The sequence below is a fragment of the Lytechinus pictus genome, chromosome 10 (genome assembly GCF_037042905.1).
Source record: "Lytechinus pictus isolate F3 Inbred chromosome 10, Lp3.0, whole genome shotgun sequence".
NCBI lineage: Eukaryota > Metazoa > Echinodermata > Echinoidea > Temnopleuroida > Toxopneustidae > Lytechinus > Lytechinus pictus.
Genome location: NC_087254.1, coordinates 22,724,450 through 22,747,876, shown reverse-complemented (window position 1 = coordinate 22,747,876; position 23,427 = coordinate 22,724,450). Strand labels below are relative to the sequence as shown.

Sequence of the window (23,427 nt, the reverse complement as noted above, 5' to 3'; positions counted from 1 at the left end):
GTGGAATTAGCATTGTTTGATACTATATAGTTCAGTCAAGTTGGTCCTTATTGTCAAATCTATAAAAGAAATGAAATATTGTATAATTCAAACAATAAAAAACAAAAGAAATAGTGAGTGATGGACATCATCGACTGACTCACCTAGTTGTGCATATCACTGTTTTGTGAAAAATAAGCAAAACTTTAAAATGTCATAACTTTCTTATATCTTATTATACATCCGATTTTGATGAAATTTTCAGCACTATGCTAGTTTGATTTTTCTCTATTTATTCAAGTCAGCATTTTCCTGGGGTGGACTTGACCTTTAAATGTTTGGTTCTTACCCTCTTTGTTTGAATGTGCTTTTTATCAAGTCAAAAAAAAAGAGAGGAAGATCACATCTACATCTAGTTTGACCATCTATCATAACACTAAGGATTGCATCCGGGGATTGCATTCCAAAGATTGGGTGAAAAAAATGGAAATAATTGCTGTGAGCTATTTATTTATTTCTTGACATGATATCTAGGAATAATATGAAAAAATGGTACTCTGCTAGAAATTCAAATGACCTTGGCTTGCATTCAATATATAACAAACACCTTAGTGTACTCCAATACCTTACATGGTTATCTGTAAGCAGTAAATGTGACTCTCAGAATCGAGTCAAAATGCTTTGCTGCAAACACGAGTTTTCAGGTGCAAAGCACGGTGAGAAAAATTCCTGCATTCCCCAGTAGGCCTAAATGAATAATGGGAGCTTGTGATGAGCATGTGACGCTGCAAGAGTTAGAGCACAATTTTCATTTGTCAACTTTGCATTAAATTTGTACATTCTATCTATCTATCCATTCATCCCTATCTATCTATTTATCTTTTTGTCTGTCTGTCTCTCCCTCTCCCCATCCTCTCTCTATCAATATATCTATCTACCTATCTATCTATCTGTCTGTCTCTCCCCTCTATCAATCTTTCTATCTATCTATTTGTCTATCTGCCTGTCTGTCTCTCCCCCTCTCTATTAAAATAAATCTATCCATCCCTATCTATCTGTCCACCCATCCATCCCTATCTATCTATCTATCTATCTATCTCCCTATATCTACGGTACATGTATGTATTTTAGCACTTTTACAATTAGCATTGTAAATATTGCAGACGTTCGTTCAATTTCGACCCATGCACGTCGTCCGTCGCCGCGCGCTCGATCGATACATAGCACATCCTTTTCACCAAAGCTCCATACGGCTTGAACGAAGTGTAAGATTTTCTTCCTGAAATAATCCCAATTTTAGAAAAATGTATACTATTTTGTAATCAAGCAAGTTAATATCATGAAACAATAATATTTTCCCCATCTATTAAGAATGCAATTGTTGTTTTATTTGTATGCCTTGCAGAAATTAAGATTAATATTTTGCTCCGACAACTAATTAATTGACATTGCCATGAATTGTACAGGGAAGACGCGAGCAGTTGAGTGAGCGACACACGTGGCCGCGGTCGATGACGATGGCCTGTGGCTGTGGCGTGTGAGTTTGGCGCGGGGCCGATGTCTCTAAGTCTAATGACCAAAAATGTTATTCAAATTTGTAAAGCAAAATCATTCCCTGCCTGGGCTGTGAGTGTGGGAATCATCACTGTGTCTGTGTTGACTGTTAGTGTTGACAATTTGTGTGCACATGGCTAGGTTAGGTACCTACTCTCGGCATTGCATTGTGATGCTAAAGCCTAAAGTCTAACTTAATTACAATACAATTACAAAGATCTAGGCCTAACGTTAAATCATTCATTGCAAACTTAAGTAAATATGCACTGGCCGACTTTCCCCCAGGAAGGTAGGATATCCCTGCCACAATTCGCAAATGTCACTCATACTCATAGCAAGTCTCGGTCAGATTCGCTTATATTTTATATTTTGCCAAATATCGTGATCGGGAACAGTTGTAATTGTAGTCGACTTTATTTTGGCTCTTGCCGATCTCGATGCGATTATCGTATATCGTTCGAACTCAGTCTGTCGACTCAGACTCAGTCAGACTTGGCATCGCCGTAGTAACTTTGATATAGACTGAAGTTATCGACCAAAAGATTTGCCTGCTTCAGCTTACCTGTAGTGTTAGGCAGCATTATTTTGGTCGCTAACTTCAGTCCATAGCTAAATTAATGTGCAGCAAAGTGATGCGTGACTTTGATTTTGAACGATGACATCAAGATCAAAGCCGAAATATACAAACGTTCCTGATCGTGATATTCAGAAAAGTGCCAGTGGGCATATTGACCTTGAAATATGATAGAGGGACTTACTATGTCATTCATAAACAATACTGCTGGGAAATTTGCTCAAAGTTGGTTGGTGCGAAACTGCATTAGCGCCTGCATATCTTGTGCCCTGCATCATTAGTGGATCATATTTCTGAACTCTTCATTCAGTCATATTATCAAATGCATTCAACAAATTTGAATACAGAAATACTTCCAAATAATAAAGATTTAATTTTTGCGGAGAACAGTTTTTTCTCGATATCAGCTGCCAGTTGCACCCCTTTTCGCATGTGAAATATTTTGGTCACTTAAAACCAGACATGTTTTCTGTGGGAAAAGTTTTGAAATTCACAAAATGGCTGCCGGGGAATAGGGACTTTGAAAAGTGCATTTTGTCCTTTTCATCATCTTTCTATTCCATTTCCTTGGGAAGGATGTAAAGTGTTTAGAAACACAACCTATGAAGTGCTATTTAAGTGAACTATTTTTTGAAAATTTGAAAATTTCTCTTCATAAGGAAGTGTGAAATAATGTTTTCATTAATTAAACAAAACAGTTACAATATATGTTCAATTGTATATATTGGTATCTTAGTACGGTAGGTAAATGAGGGAACCTGTGATGTTGGCCACTTGCTCTTTGGTATTTATTTCATGAAATTTTTTTCATACCCAGAATGGAAAACAGATTCCTCCCTGAATATATCATCATTACCATAGATCTGATTTCATGCTAGTTAAATGATGAGTTTCGTTATTTTCACATCTGCAAAAAATGAAATATTGTTCAATTTAAGCCTGCAATACAATATAAAAGAAATAGAAAATGACTATTTTTACCACTGTGTTATGCATATAGGCCTAAAGCCTAGGGGATTTATTTTGGGAAAAAATAGTGAGATGTTTCAACGTTTTGTATTTGATATTAAAGTTTTTGATGAATTTTAAGTGTTATGCCATTTAATCAATAAGGAGAATGATGTTAAGATATTATCCATTATTATCTGTATCATCTACCAAGACTTCTGGAAGTGCCATATATTTTGCAAATATTACATACTGATGTTGCTTTGAAATTTACAAGCATATTTTTGTGATTTTATTTTTTATTTCCTTTTCATCCACTTTGCCTTCAATGCCTTACCAGAAAATGCAACAAAATATTCAAGGTATACGCTAACGGGAATATGTAATTAAAATTCCCATAAGAAATCTTGTCACAAATTAATGCAGGGCTTAAATGAATCTACACGTATGGGCTTGGATGCCTATTAATTGGCCTCAATGCTCCTCATTGGCCTTGATTGTGCCCTTTTGAATTATTCCCATTTGTGATTTGATGTAGAAATATTCTCGATTAGAAAATCTTGCCTTGTCGTAAAAAAAATATTGAAATTTATAAAGGGCTTTCTGATTGTTGATTTGACAGGTTGATCACCATCGTTAACTAGATCAGCAGAACCATGTCCGGAGGTTTGGATTGTCTCGCCCTCAAGGAGGAGGATGTGCAGAAGTTTCTTGCTAGCGGAGCTCACATTGGCTCTGGCAACCTGGATTACCAGATGGAGCAGTATGTCTACAAACGAAAACCAGATGGTAAGAATAAGCCATTCCACAATTTCATTGTAACTTTATTTGTTTTGTTTCACTGAATTCTCTTTTCAGAGTCATTATTGTATAATGAATTCATTTAGCCATTGGAAATATCAAATAAAAAGTATACTCTGTCAGATATTTTAATGATTTTTTTAACCTTTTTTTTATATAACCAAACTTCTTGCGTGAATCCATACAATTGGAAGGGAAATGGTTGCCAAGAAATGTGAAATTGTGGAAACGACTAACCACTTGTGTCATAGAACACTCTAAATAATTCAATATTTTTTCACTTTTGACAGGGAGTTACATCATCAACCTGAGGAAGACCTGGGAGAAGCTTGTGTTGGCTGCACGTATCATTGTAGCTGTTGAGAACCCAGCTGATGTCTGTGTCATCTCATCTAGACCATATGGTCAGGTAAGTCTACTCCCTCTCTATCATTCTTCATGTTAGATCTGTTCATTTGCATTGCGTTTGAGCATGCTTTAAATTGTGATTATTAAATTTTCGAAAAAGAGAAAATTTTGATGAGACGATGGGTCCGTAAGTTATATCCTTTGTTTTTCTTGTTACATTGGCGTTGAGTGCAAGAAATGGTCTTACATCCACAGATAGACATGAGGCTTTTTACTCAAGCAGAATGCAATTGGCATGCTCCCAAGCACAATGTGAAAGGAATTTATTTCATGCTTTTAACATGCCTTCTTTGGTTTATTTTCAAATGGTCTAATGCCAATTTGTCCAATTACCAACTTTTCTTCTATTTGGTCTACCATCAGTCTGTCCACTATTCATATGGTCTAATTGCCATTTCGTTTACTCACCAGTTCTAATAAACAGTTGGTCCAATAGCCATTTGGTCCATATACCATTTGGGCTAATTGGACATAGTGTTAATTGGGCAATATAAATGAAATTAAAATTGGTATTAGACCAACTGGTTTAGAGACAAAATGGTCATAGACGAACTGGTGATTAGACGAAGTGATGACTGGACGAAATGGTTATTGGGCCAAATGGTTGTTAAACGAAATGATGATGGACAGAATGGCAGACTAAATTAAGGTAGACAATAGACAAATTGGCAATTTACCCCTTTGTAAAAGCTCAAGATATGCTGCCCAATGAGATTCACAGCACCCTTGCCTTTGGTTTGGGAGAAATGGTGATATGTATATTAATCTGTGAAGGCCAAGGCCTTGCTAAATGTCACATTTCCAATCTGTGTTTTGATTTTTTTTACCAGATCTTTTGTAACTGTGGTGTCAAGTATTACACTTCTACTTTTTTGTCCCTTCTTAGCGTGCTGTGCTCAAGTTTGGTGCCCACACTGGTGCCACCCCTATCGCTGGCCGTTACACACCCGGTACATTCACCAATCAGATCCAAGCTGCTTTCCGTGAGCCTCGTATCTTGATTGTGACTGACCCACGCTCTGATCATCAGCCGGTCACTGAGGCATCCTACGTTAACATCCCAGTCATTGCTCTCTGCAACACTGACTCGCCTCTTCGCTACGTCGATATTGCTATCCCATGCAACAACAAGGTAAGTAGCACAATACTTCAGATCTTTCAAATTGTCTATTTTTTCCATGATTTTTTACCAAGTATCTGTGCTTCCAACTTCATTCTTGAAAGATGTGATCAATGTTTTCCAGGTCCAATGCATCAAATATCAAACATTCATCCTTCCATTTATCCCCCTTAATTTTAGATCAAAGACCCTACAAGTAAGATGATTTGAATTATTATTGATATCATTATCAATAAGTGCAATGCTGATTTCTTATTCTCCCATCCACTGTGCTCAGTATTCCACCTTGTAAAACAAAGATTACACTACAAGGTGACCATGCCTTTGTTAGTGCTGAACCCAAACTCTGGAATAGTCTTCATTGTTAAATACACTGTTCTAAGCCAACCTGAAAATGCATTTTTATAAAGAAGTAAGCTTCCTTGGTTTGCCTTTAGTGAAAACTATTTATCTATCTTGTTGCCATGTGAGTTTCTCATGGTTTTACTAACTTTGTATTTGGGGATGCCAGTCTTCATCATTGTACAGCACATATGTATGGGGCTGTAACATGTTTTAGCTTCTTTTCAGGACCAATGAGTAAAACTGACTGGCATTCCTGTGTGTTGTATTGTGCTTCATGAATTCACAATTATTATTATTATTAACTCCTACCAGAGCATCCATTCTATTGGTCTGATGTGGTGGATGTTGTCCCGTGAGGTACTCCGTCTCCGTGGAGCTATCAGCCGTGATGTCACTTGGGAGATCATGTGCGATCTTTACTTCTTCAGAGATCCAGAAGAGGTAAAAATTGAACCTCTTAAATCTTTAATGCTTTTGATGTCACCAATAGGGCTGCAAGATATGATATTAACAACATATTGTGATATCAAAATTTCAGTGAAGAAATGGATGAAGTTGGGTCCATGATATGTCACTTATCGCTATATTATAAATATATGAGGTTTTGATGTGCTTCTGACAAGAAATCTGCCTTGATATGCTATCATACACATGTTATCCCAGTTACCTCAATCCAAACCTACCAGGAACCTAAGAAAAGGGTAATGAAAATGTCATCCACATCCTATATTTTATTCCCCTATCTCCACATCTTTTTATGAAATAAAAATGGTTGTGAACCATTAACTCTAAGGACAATGTATTGCGATGTTTTTTTCACAGCTGGTTTATCATGTAGCTCCAATTTGCACCATGTAAGACACACATGGGTTCCTCATAGAGCTATGATTCTAAATCTATGCCAATGTGATGTGATTAAAATTAGTCCTTATTTCATGAAGCATATTATCAATGGTAAGTGGAAATGAATTGGTGAAAAATGCTATTTTCATTTTTAAATGTTTTTTCAAAAAAGAAGTTTGTGATACAGTAGGGGTATTTAATCACACCTAATCAATGACATTTCAGGTGTAGTCTTGTCTTTCAGACTGAGAAAGAAGAGCATAAAACTCCTGGTTGAATTCAGAACTTTGTCTGATTACTTTCCTTCTAGAAACTCAATGTATCTGTTTTTTTAATGTTTTTCAGGCTGAGAAGGAAGAACAAGAAGCCCGCGACCGTGCTACCGCCGTGAAGGAGGAGCCAGCTCAGCCCTACGCTGAACAATGGAGTGCTGAGCCTGTAGCTGTACCACCAGCAGGACAAGTTGTGGGAGAAGTAACTGATGTAAGTACCCTGGCATTGCACATCGTCAATCTACTCTCCCATGCATATATACATGCTTATCAAAGCATATACTTTGTAAAAGTGAACAGGGTGATGAACAGAGCTGGAATTTTTATAGGTTAATTTTAGTTGTCCTGACCTATCACCCAGGGAAGCATATTTCAATTTTTCTTTTGAGCCATCCATGTGTACAGGGGTCCGTTGCAGAAAGAGTTGCGTTTAAACGCAAGTCAAAAAATCAATCGCAAGTCCCAAATGCACGCTGTTGATTGGTTGAAAATCGAGTTGCGCATGATTTTTAAAGTTGCGATTGATTGCAACTCTTTCTGCAACGGGCCCCAGATCAACCTCAAACGAGGCTAGTGCATGTATATGTAGTGCCGATGATCTTGATTATTTCAGGGTCATTTGGTTAAAAGTCAAAGAATATGCAGTTTCCCCTCAATCAACCAGGGGGTCAATGTATATTATGAAGTATTATCAATGGTCTGAGCTCTGTCCAATTATATTAGGTATTTGATGTTATGTCTATTCAGAATTTATTGTTTCTTTTTATTCATGGCACAAACATCTCAAATGGTGGCAGACAGCGAGTGGTAATTGGTCACCAGTCGTGATAAAGGAACGTTCACACATGTGATCTATCACCACTGGTGACTGATAGTGCTATCATGAGTAGCAAAAATGTTTGAAAGATGGATAAAGTCTCTTTCCTCCACATGCTGGAAGAAAATTAGATACCAAACCAGACTAGATAACTAGTAAATGAAATTATTTTGAATTTATAGGTCCTACTTGACTTTTGAGATAAAAAAGTGACTGAGATTGAACTAAGAATTGATAAGTCTTGGAAAATATTGCAAGAAACCTATTACACATTTGGAATGATTTTAGCTCCAACAAATTGATTTGTTCATTTTCTTGTGAGGAGACCACTAATTGATACAAATTTTCCTCTTGATTGCATTTCATCTGATTGCAAGATGTAAGATTGATTCTTGGATATTTTCATTGTTACAGTGGGCCGCTGATTCCGCCAAGGTTCCTGTGGCTCCCGGAGGAATCGGCACCTATGGTGGCCCCTCAGAAGACTGGGCCGTTGCTGATGCAACCCCTGCTGCTCCAGCTGCTGCTGCTGCCGCTGCTGCTGCAGCTCCTGCTCCTGCTGCACCCAGCCAGGATTACACTGGTACTGATGACTGGGGTGGTGCTGCTTCTAATGACTGGGCCATCAGCTCATAAGATCAACATCACATCCCTTGCTGTTGGATGACCAGTATTGGGTAGAAGCTAATGTGATTCGAAAAACCAATCTGCGTTGTGGCAAATTGGAATATGATGAAGCATTTTTTCATGTCATTGGATCAATTCTTTCTACAGCTCACAAATATCAACTTTCATTATCAATATATCATGAATTACAAAAAAAAACACATAAGAAGGGTCAATTAGGAGGCCATTGCCATAAGCAGCACATGTAATTTCTTGTGCTTGCAAATGTCATAGGGAAACCCATGTTGCTGTGGTACAAGTATTGGCATTGCCTAGAACTTAATCACCATAATAAAGCATATCCATTGTTCAAGGTTAGTATAATACCCTGGTAATAATTGTGAGCTGAAAAAAAAATTACAAATGAAAAAATTATTAAAATTAATTATGATCCATTTGATACCTTAGTCCTTTTTGCCATAATGCTAGCTTGAATATCTGCACATCGTTCTCCAGTCAAAATAAATAACCCACGAAGAGGTTTCATGTGAAACTTAAATTATTTGTACTCTTGCCTCCTTTGAATGGTGTTGGTGATGCATAGATAGTGTTGAGAATTGATTTCAATTTGATGTACATGTATTTCTGTTCCAAAAATATATGGACATTGACATGAAACTTACACAGATGACTGCCTAAGTCAAATCTTTTCGCACCACAGAAATCTGTTTGATTTGGGCAAAATTTAACTTGATGTTATGAGCACTTACTTTGCATATTCTGTGCCCGCCGCACAGAAACGTTAGCCTAACAGAGCGCTAACATTAAGCCCAGTCACATCTTCAGTGTGCAAGTAATGCATTGTTGTAACGTTAGGCATCGCTGCCACATTGCCGGTTGTAACATGGCCTCTGTTAGTGCTAACAACGTTTCTGTGCGGTTAGTACAGGTTTCAAGTAATGCCTTGAGTCGCACAATTATTCAATAATATGCTTTTTAAATGTGGTTTCAGGCAAATGAAATACAAATGTTACTGATATATGACATTTAATGACAAAGTATTTTCATAATTTTGAAGTGGGGTAGTTATCGATTAATGCCCCCCACCCCCACAAAAATAAAAAATAAATAAATGTTCCAGAAGTAATCGGATTAGAGTTTAGACCATGGTAATATATGATTAAGCTGTCATACATTGCACACTGACTCCAGGACCTGTCCTTGTGTAAATGAGTGGGATTGAATTTCCTCTAACCCTAATAAAAAAAATGTGCGACTGTACGCTTATGATTGTGGAAGTAGATGATAAAATGCACATATAGGTATGATGATAACTGATGATGATAGTGATGGTTATTTTGATGGTTATAAATAGCTGCCAAGTAGTACTGGGGCCTGTCTTAAAAAGAGTTGCGATTGATCCAATCAATCGTAACTCAATGGAAATCCATCAGTGTCATAAATTTTTCTACAGGAAATTTGCACAATGTCCTTTGTAAACAAAGAGAAGCACAGTAAATTTAAGAGACAATGCATGAATATACATCATAACTAGAAAATATTTTGAACAAGCATGCATAATTACATGTTGATGTTGCTGTCCCTCCATAAAAGTGATCCAAACAAATCTCTACTCTTTGTACGACGGGCCCTGGTTTTCAGTCATTCCTAGAAATGAGAAGAATACTGTCGGTTTCTTGCAGAATACCGATTCCTGAAGGTCATTTTCATTAGTTGTATGGTATTTCTCTGAAAATACCGATATACTCAGAAAAAAATACTGATTTTCAGCTTTAAAAATACTGGAATGCTCTTGTACAGGTTGGTAGCTCTGGTTATGGAGATTATGGCGGTTATCATGATGGTGATGGACTGATGGTCATGGTCATGATATCGGGGATGTTGAAGATAAGGTTTGTGATGGTGATAACAGTGATGGTGGTTATGTTGATGGTGACCAAACTGTCAATGAAGCAGATACATCCTTTTCTACCTTATTCAAATGGTTAGGAATCCATGGTCGGGCCAAGGTTTGTAACCATCTTTTCCAATAGTATGTATTTCTTCATTCATTTGAACCTACGTCAAAAGCATGTCGGGTCATGTTACCACTTGGTTCAATCATAACCATTTCAATACACAGTCTAAATCAGAATCTAATCAAATCACCTTTATCACTTTAACATACAGGTTCCAGAAGTAATTGGATTAGACCATGGTTATATGTGATAAAGCTGTTCATACATTGCACACTTCAAGGGACCCGTTCTTGTGTAAATGAGTGGGGTTTAATTTCCTCCAACACTAATAAAAGTATTTTGATATATTTTCACTTTGCAATCAGATAGAATACAACCTACAAACCATCCGATTTTTACTTTAGCTGATGAATTTTAAAAAGATGGATAATCTAATTGAGCACGCAAGAAGAGTTTGCCAGTTGTGCATAAGGTGGTAATTTGTAAAATTGTCTTAACTTTAAATAACAGCATCATGAAACATCCCCTTTTCCCATCACAGTACGTTATGTGTAGAATGATACCAAACTAGCATGAGAAAGGATGCTATTACTAGACCAAATGACCAGTTACCATATGAGATTCGTTATCTCTGCAATGCCGAAATGCAAAAGCTCTGTTTCATCAGGGATGTGTCAGAAAGGATAGGAATGTACCAGCCTGCTTTAACCCCATGTGACGAGCCGACGACAAGATAATGTGTATCAAACAGATGTTTTAACAATGACATACAAATGTCAATAATACGAACATTTTTTTTTATTTCAGGCGACAGTTTCTCGGAGCAACAAGATAAAGTCAGATTCCATTTGGCTTGTCCAGTTCTGATGCATCATTACTTTTTGTGGGCATAATGGGCCGGTATCAGCGAACAGAAAGAACCATAATTCGAGTAATATTAAAAGTTAATTATCCCAGATTCACGCAAGAACACGCATAAATTACTGTACAAATTATGTTCATAATTATACATCTTTCATTATGAGTGAGCTCTGAAATAGCGCAAATTGTCGGAAGATGCTGATATTAGTCAATTTTATAAGCAGTTTAAAAATTGTATAAGTCTTCTTTTTTTTAACGAATCTTTTGTATTATTTTGGCATGCAAATATCACATGGGCTTTTCTTTTTGTTGTCCATAACTTATTTGAAATTTGCAAAAGAAATTGATCCAAACCAATGCTTCTAGAGACAAAAGTAGTAAATACTTATATTTTGCTTCTGCAGAAGCCAGTCGTCTCCGAAGGGTTAACATCGGCACGCCACATGGGGTATCAAACCCACGTGGAATGCTTTGTCAGTGATCGGAATTCCTTTGTATTCCGATAGATTTTCAAATGCATTGTGTCTGAGTTTCCTATCCTTTCTAACACATCCCTGGTTTCATCAACCAAGGCTAGGAGAAGGTGCCGAGTCCAAGTGGGTTAACCCTGAAAGGACTGGGGGCATCATGCCCCCCCCCTCAACGCTTCGCACGATATTTCGAAACGCAAAAAGACAGCGCCGCAAAATTTTATGACTTTCCTTTGAAGTCTTGCGCAACTTCCGAGACCAAATGCGCGACATACGGTTATAGTATCGCGACGCCACATGACTTTTTACAAGGCAATGTCATACCGAAAATTATACGTTTTTATAATTTGTGTACGAAGTCTATGAGGGATGAAATTCATAAAAAGGTGATTATTTTTGTTCTTATTAGTCTGCTTTATTACATTGGTTGTTAGATATGCAAATAATGTTTTTCATTAATAAATTTGCATATTTCATTCATAACAAAAAAAAAATTGTTTTTATACTGGCTTGTAGTTTATATGGTAAAAAAAATGTGAGTGCCGAATTTCGGCGCGAACGGCGGCCGAGATCAAAAGGGGCATGATGCCCCCCCCCCCCCACCCCTCCAGTCATCCATACATCTCAAATAGCCCAGTCCTTTTAGGGTTAAGCGATCGATCTCGTGGACTTCGGAGTTCGAATTCATTAATACTTTTTGACTTTAGAAAAAAAACTGCGTTTCCTCTTCCACTTTTAGACAGGGAGTTAGTTGACTGCTCCCCCCTTCCGCGCCCTTCTCTCTTGGCACCTATGTCATTTGAAATAATTGCCCCTTTTATCATACCACTTCCCCTTTTGGAAGGGTGGGTGAAACTATGTCCCTATATAAATGGCCATATTAATCATCATTATTATATGTTACTATTAGAATTATTATTGTTATTATTTTCATTGATTATCATTAATATTATTTTCATTATTATTATTGTTGTTATCAGAGTAAAGACCCAATAATTGGAACAAATTTCTGTGCCCCCCCCCACAATTCAGTAATTCTAGCTCCATCCCTGGATGTTCCAATGTGAAACGAGGATGTTTTTTTATTTTATTGTTTTATTGATCACCAATCATTGATCGCTCAGTAGCTTTTGTACCTTTCCATCGAACTGTATTTTATTGTCCATGACGTCAGTATCCAGTTGATAAGATGTCACGTGACGAGTCTATATTTGCGGCAGATGATATCAGACTCCAAAGTCCACACAAAATTTCCACTGAAAAAAACAACCAAGCAAAATAACTATATCTAAGAATGCTGCTTGCACAATATCCATTATCAAGGTCGTGAGTTTTCTTTGAGATATAATCATAGAATGAATCGTTTTTAAACACATTTTATGAACTTGTGTCTACTGCAATAATGACCTGTTGTAAAAATCGTTTACATTATGTGATCATTTACACTATTAGCTTTGGATTTATAGCGTTCAGCTTTCTTTTCGCGCTGCTTGCGATTTTCTTTCATTATCCAGTATATGTTTCAAGTAAAGGAGATCAAATAATGATGGAGAAACAAGAACCTTACATATTGTACAATCAGCGACCTGAAAATCTTCCTCATTTTTGCAGAGGATTCCGGGTGCTTCTTCTATTGGATGGTGCTTATGATGGCATCATCACTCATGCAACAACATCGCGTGAACGTCCAGTATACTCCAACCATACATCTACTTATTCTTTCACAGAAGACATTTACCTCCAAGGACCAAAACTCAGAAACCTGTCCTATTTTCTCCCAAGTTCATCACGTGTTGACGTCACAAGCTGTGGTCAGAGGTTGCGCGGTGAGGACGCAACGTTAACTATTCCTATTTTCAGTGATCACGGGAAAATGAAGAGATGGTCGAATTCGAAGGATCAAGATCCAGAATCTTCAGATGTCTTCCTCTACGCCCAGTTCCCTCCCTGCCCGTCAGTGACCACAGTCTCGTTCAATACGAGTGGATTCTTGGATCAAAGATGGTATTTCCTTTTGGGAGTTGGACGTCAAAACGATGAGGATGTCTTCTCGGCCTCCCTGGACCTCCAGTTCACCAAACGTCAATTAGAAATACCGAATCCGATAGGTAATTGCACGGCTTATACTGACACTTACTGTGAACTTGATGCACCTACAGGAAACGATGTCTATCTCGTATTACAGCATTCCATCAACTCAACTTATGCATATAGCTCTTGGACACGCGTGGTATGTTACAGATACGATCCCTATCTTAGTGTGATGTATTTTCTCGTTCTCCCGTTTGGGATGTCAATATGTTTTCTCCTCCTTTACTGCGTTCTTCTGAGTTTGGGATACTGTACTCCGGATGAGGAATCGAGCGATCGCGAACCAGAATTACCGGGTGTGATGTATTGTGATGCCGGTACATGGAGGGCATACCGAGAAAGCCCCCGTGAAGGTGATGAACACTCCAGCCAACCGAATATCTCGCCTCCAGAATACGATCGCGCTCTGGACTTTCCTAATGATCCCACGGACCATTCGCTCGTGGAAAATTTCTCGCCGGAGATAAATCAAGATGATTCCTTTCATGCCTATATTTTGAATGAGCATTACGACAGACCTACAGAAGATCCCATGGTAACCGACGTAGACAATCCGCCTGACTACAATTCGTTATCCCGATTCGATAGTCAGTCAGGACAAGGTCGGATCACAGCGGAGCCACCTCCTGGATATGACACAGTTCTTGAAGTCAACAGGATGGATGTTTCCAGCAGGGAAAGTGATAGTCCACCTGCATATGACACTGTACCTGTAAGCCATCCTCCTAATCAACTAGCAGACGTAGACTAGGAAGCGGAACCATGTATTGTAATTTATTTATCCTTTTCAATAACAGTATTTTATGTACAGTAAGTTACAATCTAACATACAGTGCGTCCCACAAAATGGAAACCCGTCTTTAGCGAAAGTTATCTCAATAATTGAATATTTTCGTTCATGAAATTAACATTAATCGTAAGAATGGAATCTCTTCTTTGATTCTAGACCAAATTACTTAGTGAACTGTTCACACATTGCTGAGTAAAGACAATATGTATTATGAGGTATACCAGAAATGATTTGCGCATGGACATACGTGTAAATCTAAATCCACTCTCTTTTCATAGATTAGTTAACATATTTAAAGGTCAAGTCCAACTCGAAAAATGTTGACTTGAATCAATAGAGAAAAATCAGACAAGCATGCTGAAAATTTCATCAAAATCAGATGTAAAATAAGGAAGTTATGACATTTTGAAGTTTCACTTATGACATAGTTATATGCACAATTTAGTCACATGCAAATGAGAGAATCGGATGATGTCCCTCACTCACTATTTCTTTTGTTTTTTATTGTTTGAATTATAAAATATTTCAATTTTTACAGATTTAAAAATAAGGACTTACAAAGTGACTGAACTATACCATGTTAAACAATGGTAATTCCACACATTCAGGGAGAAATAAAACTTTGTTGCACAGTATATTGAGGAGAAAATTCGAATATTTCATATTTCATATAATTAAATACAAAAGAAATAGTGAGTGAGTGATGTCATCATGATCAGTCCCCTCATCTGCATACCGACAAGGATGTGCATATAACTGTTTTGTGAAATTAAGCGAAACTTAAAAATGTGGACTTATCCCTTTAAGAAAGTGTGTAAAGAAACTTCTGTTTGTGGTAAACTCCCGTAGGAACTCGGCAGGACAGCATTTTTTGCTGGTAAACGCCAAGCTGGTATATAACCAATTACCTTGGAAACATTTTACGTCTAGGTTAATCAGTCATAGTGGCTGACGTAATAGACGACAGATATCACTCTTGGGCCTTTTTATCAAAGTGGAGACAATGGCAGAGTTGGGATTCAAACTCACAACCTTGCGATTATGAGTCCAATGCTCTAACCACTGGACCACACGACCCTTAACAAATGAAACAAAAGATATATGCTAACTAGCTTTCTTAGGTTGTAGCGTCATAGACAAATCTGGACCCACTTTTTTATGCAACTTGGTTTTGACATTAAATTTTCAAACTCTTTATTGGTATTAAAATTATTAAGAAAAATTGACTTTTATGACAATGTAATGAAAGACCATAAATAATTGGGAACCTCGGTCTCCTTTTTGTGGGACACATTGTGTCATAGATTACGGGAGGAGAAGAAATATGTGGTGACCAAGAGAAAATAAAGCTGCTTAATTAGGTCTCTCAGAAAAAAAAAAGTCGAACCACTCTTCAAACAACTTGTAGTGAAGATTAAACTCTAGTACTTGACCCACAGAAACGACATAATTATACCCTAGAAATCTCGAGCCCGTATCTCAAGTAGGCCTATATGCTCAAAGGTGACAATTACATGACATGTCGGAGAAGATCGATGTTCGGAATTATATTTACTTGCCCTTCCATTCTATACATCCCCTTGACAATGCGCCCTCTTTTGTCGATGACGCCACCGATAATAAAAAAAGCCCGCCCTGCTGGCATCTGCCACTAAATCTGGTAATTCATCATCCAAATTTCTAGCGATCAGGATGGCGTCTTTTTGTTGTTTCTCTGCAACCTGACATAGTATTAGCAGTTTTCTGAACCGAGGGAACCCCCTGTATTTTACATTGTTTGTCTTCGGGGGATGTCCAAAAGGAAAGGGATTTTTGGTCAGAAAATAATTGGTTTTCGTTCCATTTCCACAGAGTAGCATACCAACATGATTTTTTAGGGGGTGATGCCTATGCCATGGTGCATAACATACGCAGAACCCCCAGAAAATTTTGATGCACCCCCAGTACCCGCGATTCCTAGTGCTATGGCCATGGCTATCTGTTAAGAAAAGTCAATTAACTCGTGGCTTCGTACTTTGTACAGTATTTATTTTTGTACATGTTAAATATCGACGCTAAGAATTTGGTTGTTATGTTCCTTTTCCAAGAAAATGAAAAATTTTATATATACATATATATATATATATAGCATAATTTTAAATACATTGGCTTGTGCAATTTGGGAATGCATCGTAGATAAGTGGATATACTTGCATTGTGTTTTTAACAAAATATGTAAGAGCTGTCACATATATCAGATATCCAAGGTTCATATTCTGTTATATTTATTTGAAAGATTTATACTTTATTTTACATCGACATTCGTCAATTCTGAAAGAAGCACTGTTAATGCACAGATGCAAGTATATATTGCTTGAAATTATAACAACATAAGACATATGCCCTATGATTTTTTATACAAAAAATAAACATGCAGAGTTGATATGTAATTACAGATAATTATGAATAAGCGGATAATGATAAGAGAGATAAATGTCTGTGATGAACGCGCCGATGGTGATGCTGGTGATTGTTGATTACGAGTAATGATGATGATGATGAAAACGACGGCGACAAGTTACGATAATGATGATTTAAATGAAACCAATTAAAAGATTATATCATTATTAATATTGAATTTTACTCTAAAATTATTAAACCAATCGTGTGGTTTTGAACGGTATTTTCTTCTTCACATTGTTTTCGTAAAAAATATGAACTGGTGAATATTGAAACCATTGGCTTGTGCTATAGGGAACCTGATTCACATGCTATGCGTTTAGATGTTTCCTTCATTATAAGCTATTAAGTGACATAATTATTCTCATCATTTAATTTGAATTTATTTCTACTGATGATTTAAAAATGTGAAAAAACTTATTTATTTTGCTGTTATTATGAAGATAAATGAAATGAAAATAACTAAAACGAAAATGGTTTAAATATGACTATTTGTATAAAGTATATGGGACTCATGTATGCCTTCTTGTCTGTTGAAAGATAAAAGGTATCAACCATCGAATTTGTGGTTGATGAGAACGAAATTATGTGTGTGGAAAGAGAAAGAGGGGGGAGGGGGGAGAAAACTCATCGTTTCGCATCTAAAAAATAAAATGAAAATAAAGCAAAACAAATACACAAGTTTTAAAATTCATAATGAATCATTGATTATTTATGTTACATTTATTCATTTACAGAGGTTGTTTGTTATATAATATTTGACGTTGAGATTCTAGATTGGTGCGACGCTATATACAAGAGGCCAGAAACAAACGCCCCTATGATTTTTCTAGTAGTCACAACAAATAAATGAGCAAAAGGAAGAAGAGGATAGAAAGAAGAAAGAAGATTATCAAAAGAGATGTATGTGTCGTGCAATTCTATATTAACCCACTAATTAAATCTAATATATAGTACATATAAGAAAATGAAGACACGGATGAGGTCTTCTTCTGTTCCTCCTCTTCTTTTTCTTTTTCTTTCTTTTTCTTCTTCTTCTTCTTCCTCTTCTTTTCTTCTTATACACTTTTATCATTTGTAGGACAACAGCATCCCGACTCCTGCCCGGTCGCCCTGCGTACAACAATGTCCGCTTTGTACAAAGAAAAAAGAGTATTCCTTTCAATTACATGTCTCTGTTTAATTAACTGCATTATCGTAAAGCTTCTTATTTGTCATTGTGATACTCGGCACGTCACTTTCCTCGTCATTTAGCATGTACTTATTAACTTTCCCTGATGATTGTGGAAAAGGTTTGGAATCCAACTGGTCCCTAACAAACACCACCAAGACTATCTTAATGACGAAACATAGACATCCTACTGCCAGCAAAACGGCGTTGAAGATCGATGTCTTCGTGTCCTGGTCCCAATTCTCGGACAGGACCCCGGACAGGGCCCAAATGACGGTGGGGTAGACGGTGAATGTATAACGAAGGTATCGGTCCCAGTAGAACGTATCGATGACGAAATAGACGACGACCTCGGCGGTGAGGATTGAGAGAGAGATGAGACTAGCTGATATGTTCTTGACGTCAGCAAGGTAGGTGAGGGCGATGGAGAGATTGATCAGTGTTGCGATGGTGGTCCACGTTGCGTATACAGCTAAACCATTCTGAAGAAGGATTCGATTGCACCACAGATCTACCCTGAAAGATGAAAAATACAAAATAATTCATAGAATCACTTATAATTCATTTATGATATGGGAATGACTTCTCTCATTACACAGAATCAATGAATTCTGACCTGCCTACATAGACCTACAGTTTAAACACAATCTCCACTCTAGAGAACATTGTAACAATAAATCGTTAAGTCGCTCAAATAATCTAACAAAGTTAACGTACACATTTTAACGGGTATGTGACAAACACACAAATGACTACGCACACTTTACCATCACCCTACATAGTCACACTGTGCCCCCCCTCCCACACACACATATCATTACATCTTCCCATCTACTGCTGATGTGAGCATGGGCTAAAGCGATATAGTGGTGGATCCAAAGTGGCAAGCCGCACTCGTTCCATCTTCTAAAAATGTTGCCTCTGGTATCACATCAGACGATTGGCCTTCCTCTTTCTTGAGGATACTTTGGTTTTAAATACCTCTCTCTCTTCTTTTTTGTGCGCCCCAGAAAATATCGTCCACACACAAGTCCATCGTCATCCTCTAGATATGCCACTAGCAAGAGGGCGACACACTCAACAACTTCCACCTTAATATGAATACAAGTCATTATGATTATCATCTTACTTGTGATTAGTTTCCATGACGTCACGATATTTCTCCACGTTGCGATGACTGATCCAGAGACAGATATAGGCGGAGAACGCCAACAGGCACGAATCGGCCAACGACCAGGCGAACTCCCCCCTACTGAACAAGAACAACCAAACGATGTTGAAGGCGAGGTTCAGCGTGAAGAAGGCGAGGAAGTTTGCTGTGATGACGGGTGGGTTCATGTAGACCGGTCCGTTCTTGTTCCTTCGACAGATGGTGGTAAGGATGTAGATGACATAGATCAGCATCCAGATGTAGATGACAGCCCAGACTAGGAAGGTCCATCCTGCTGGGGTAACCAGGACCGGGTACGCATCGGACACTTCTTCGGTGGTGTTAGGAAACCAACCTGAAAGAAAAAAACGTAATTGGTTTTATGTTTGATGACTTTCTTGAAGGGATTAACAAACCTATAACAGATTTTAAGATAAGCATAGCCATTTGATAATGATGATGTATTGTTGCCATGGTTACTTACCAGCTGGATCCCCAGGTACAGTAGCTAGAGCACTGAGGACTTGTGTTAAAATAAACATGACGAGCGAGAAGAGCGCCAAGAATAAGAAGAGGAAATCATGCTCGGACGCCATGGTTGATTATCAAGCCGATTTGTCAACCTTCTAGTCAAAATACTGAAATAAGAAATGAAATAAAGAGCATTATAACAATTAAAGTGTTTTGGATTCTTTGCACTTATTTACTCATCAATTGATATTGAAGGCTATATTATAACCATTGGGCGTTAGGGTATTTTAATCTGGTACAAGGGGACCTAAGGGTCGCGTAGTTTTTTTTCTCTTAAAAGGAGTATTTGTTCTATGAAACAGTACCCTCTTTTCAGTAATGTTCTTCCCTTGCCTTCCCCTTTATAATAATTTTCTTCTCATTTTACTTTGACGACTTAAAAATCTATGGGGAGTTCACCCCTTGCCATCCTATGGCACTGGATCTGTTCGTATTTGAAATTGACATCTATTTACAATTATCATGATGACTGAAGGTGAAGAAGGGTTTATATACTTATTGCTTATACTATATATTTATTTAAGGACCTGCTTTTCCATAAATGATTTATGGGTATTTTATATGACGAAAGACAAATGCTTTCGAAAAGAAAACGTATTTACAGATAATTGTACCTTGTACCTTTCTTGGCTAATATATTTATTGAATCTGCCCGAACTTACGATGGAGATTGAAAAAAAAATAACTGAATTTTGATTAATCTCGAATCATGGAGCTATTATTATCTGTTAATAGCTCTATGCTCGAATGATGAATTTACAACCATGTTGAAGAATAAATGATTGACAGAGAAAAACTGTTTTAGCGTTTTTCCTGACTTTCTTTGATGGGTGCGCACTGGAAGGAGTGAGGACGAGGTAAAATATTGTTTAAAAACACAACATATTTCAAACGAAGAGGGCGACAACGACAGATCCTTCTATTCAATTTAAGCGAATGATCTGTTTCACACTAATTTAGGTAAGTATTTTTAATATCTATTTTAATGACTCATGCACACTTCACTTAACATGCTTAATTTTATTGTTTTATTGCTCTGGTTGATAATACAATCACCACTTAAACTCAAACGATGAATAATGCACATCATGTTAAATGAATTGTATCATTTGTTAATATCAAACTAGTGGTCTCCCTCTAGCCTGGACCTGCAGAGATCACCGGTCAGTCCGCGTGATAGTGTTGATTTAGTTTATGGATGATCGTCCTTAACGATAATTACATTCATGCGCAAGGACACGAGTGTAAACAAATTCAAAGCTGTTGTATTTGATATAAGGGAGGTATCCTATCAATATAAATCGAAATGTGGTAATGGCATGCAAGTTCCATGGCATCTTTGAATATTCATACATACCAAATTAAATGTACACTCCTTACAAAGACGTTATCTCACTAACAATTCACTGCTATAATATGGGCTATAATAAACAATGAAAATATATTTAATAAAAAATCAACGTGTTTCATTATCAATCCATGTCATTCAGGCGAATGGGAATGGAGCATAGAACACACCAATCAAAGTGACGTGCAGCTGCTTAACAAATTCAATAGTAGGCCTAAATTGCACATATTTATGCACGCTATGTGCTTGTTAACTAACTCTAAAAAGGTTTACCCAATATTGAATAAAATGGGAACATGCAAGTTGGTTAGGTAAAAAGATATGTTGTAAATTATTTTTTAAATTTGACTCAATGTTGCGTTGAAATTGGCCAATATTGGCTTTAAAACATGCCCAGCAAACATGCATGCTCCCTTTCTACCACTAGCGTACCTAAGGGGGGGGGGGGGCAGATTGCCCCCTGACGAGTCACAACTGATCCAGGGGACGTGCCCCCCCCCCCCTTGAGAAGCATAATTAATAATTTGTAATGTAAAAATGCAATGAGAACAAATGTGTGCCCCCTCTTTTGAACTTGAAGACCTTTTTTTTTTTGCTTGTCAAATTTTTTCGCGGACGAAATATCCTCCAAAAAATGTACCCCCCTTTGGGAAAATCCTGTGTACGCCGCTGCTTTCTACCCAATATTGGGTAAAATTTTACTTATTGTTTTTAGAGTGCTGGTTCTTTGAACGATTCTACACCTATACATTTAGCATTCCCCTTTATGTACAAAAATATATTTCTCCTTTAAAAGGCATATAAACATATATTCAGGGTGACGATATAAAAATAAATGATTTCCATATGCATCAATTGAGTGTAATCTATTCTATCAACTTATTTACAATGAACAAACCTCAAAGATTACTGACGAATGCATGTTTGCATTGTAAAAGAAAGGAAATGAAAATCCGAAATGAAACGGTACAAATCTCTTTCACATTTCATACACAAATGACGGAATAAATAATGACCATGCACTACACCATGGACATAATTAAAGATATGATTCTGTTTGAATTTAATCGTAAAAAAATATCAAAGCAATTAAAAAAACGATCTCTCACCTCTATCCAATTATTTCTATCCCGTCTGCTTCGGATGAATATCAATTCACAACTATTCCCAAAACCCTATTTTTATAGATCTTTGTTTACCAACTAGCCTTCTCAAATCTCAGTGGATCCATAAATGATTAAGCCGATTGATTGGTCGATAAACATGGAATGGGAGGTAGGCCTATACTAACTTGAGATAGATAAGGGACCAAGGCTTCCAAATTCGCTCATCGTGATTATGATTGGTTAAGTAATCAGGCTTTTGTTGATTTGTATTATCCAACTGTCTTGTTTCATAATTGCAATAATTTGGGATATGAATTTGCAAATTTGTTTAGGCTACTAGCGACGATTTAAATGATAAGGTTAGGAATATACACTAAGTGATAAAACACATGAGAACCCTATTAGATTAGAATTTTAAAAAATAGGACAATGAAAATCGTTTAGTATCATATCGAATGTGTTGCATTCTTGCATTCTATGTACTATAAAAACACAGTAAATTAGCAGTAAATCGTTAAAAACGAAATTGGCAATAAGATCATTGGTACATGCACAATTTGTTCAAAATTGATAACCAACCTGTAATGGCAATCAATCATAATCGCTTTGAATTTTCTAAGTTGTCGCAAAGATTGATGTGATACGGGGCCTTGTGTACATTATAGAAACATTGTTTAAAATTTTAAGCAACGCTGTTTTAGGTCGTCACTATAACAACTGTTGTTTAAACAAAAAGGTTTTTTTTTATAAGTTATTGGAGTAAAGGGCTTAAACAGCATTGTTTAAAATTCCAATCAGTGTATTTATACAGTGTATAAAAGAAGATCAGAAGCCCGTCTAAAACAGTTGGGAGACATCAATTTTATTTCAAACACAAAGTGCGATTGACCTGAAAGTCCCATCTCTTCACTACAGAAATTTTGATCAAAGATAATTTGAGTTTATCGCAACTCTTTGTAAGATAGGACACTGGAATCACAATTGACAAGACATATGATTTCATCTTATATGTAATATTTGTAATTTCATGAATTTGGAGTTAATTGGTTTTGGTTTTGTGGATAAATTGAGCAAATGTTGTCATAAACAACCTTTCCCCTATTTGACAATAGGGAAATTATGCAAAACCCGCAATGCTTGGATCTTTTATGAAATAAAGTAGGCCAGTATCGTTTGCCAATATTTGTTTTGGCAAGAGATAAAACAGCCGCAATGATGCTTTAT

The 23,427-nt window shown here is 37.0% G+C and overlaps 2 protein-coding genes across 2 annotated transcripts; one reads left to right on the top strand and one right to left on the bottom strand.

Annotated features, from left to right (window-relative positions):
• The first annotated feature begins 1,138 nt into the window (after window positions 1-1,138).
• On the top strand, window positions 1,139-8,826 carry LOC135155682 (small ribosomal subunit protein uS2). Its single transcript, XM_064105587.1, has 7 exons — window positions 1,139-1,244; window positions 3,678-3,844; window positions 4,147-4,265; window positions 5,151-5,396; window positions 6,042-6,170; window positions 6,918-7,055; window positions 8,076-8,826. The coding sequence occupies exons 2-7, from the start codon at window positions 3,712-3,714 to the stop codon at window positions 8,295-8,297; spliced, it is 987 nt and encodes a 328-aa protein (XP_063961657.1). The 5' UTR covers window positions 1,139-1,244; window positions 3,678-3,711; the 3' UTR covers window positions 8,298-8,826.
• Window positions 8,827-17,579: 8,753 nt separating this feature from the next.
• LOC135155681 (uncharacterized) lies at window positions 17,580-22,367 on the bottom strand. The gene is made up of 4 exons (XM_064105586.1): window positions 22,207-22,367; window positions 19,703-19,856; window positions 19,198-19,573; window positions 17,580-18,584 (listed from the first exon to the last, which is right to left on the bottom strand). Exons 2-4 carry the CDS (start codon window positions 19,812-19,814, stop codon window positions 18,077-18,079), a joined length of 996 nt encoding a protein of 331 aa, XP_063961656.1. The 5' UTR covers window positions 19,815-19,856; window positions 22,207-22,367; the 3' UTR covers window positions 17,580-18,076.
• Between the last annotated feature and the right edge of the window lie 1,060 nt (window positions 22,368-23,427).

Excerpts from the sequence above, each read along its gene's own strand:
- LOC135155682 (XM_064105587.1), top strand. The coding sequence starts at position 3,712 with ATGTCCGGAGGTTTGGATTGTCTCGCCCTCAAGGAGGAGGATGTGCAG. Across the intron at positions 4,266-5,150 it reads CATCTAGACCATATGGTCAG|CGTGCTGTGCTCAAGTTTGG; the intron begins GTAAGTCTACTC and ends GTCCCTTCTTAG. Across the intron at positions 5,397-6,041 it reads CTATCCCATGCAACAACAAG|AGCATCCATTCTATTGGTCT; the intron begins GTAAGTAGCACA and ends AACTCCTACCAG.
- LOC135155681 (XM_064105586.1), bottom strand. The coding sequence starts at position 19,814 with ATGGCGTCCGAGCATGATTTCCTCTTCTTATTCTTGGCGCTCTTCTCG. Across the intron at positions 19,574-19,702 it reads TGTACCTGGGGATCCAGCTG|GTTGGTTTCCTAACACCACC; the intron begins GTAAGTAACCAT and ends TTTTTCTTTCAG. Across the intron at positions 18,585-19,197 it reads GTCATGGAAACTAATCACAA|GGTAGATCTGTGGTGCAATC; the intron begins GTAAGATGATAA and ends TTCATCTTTCAG.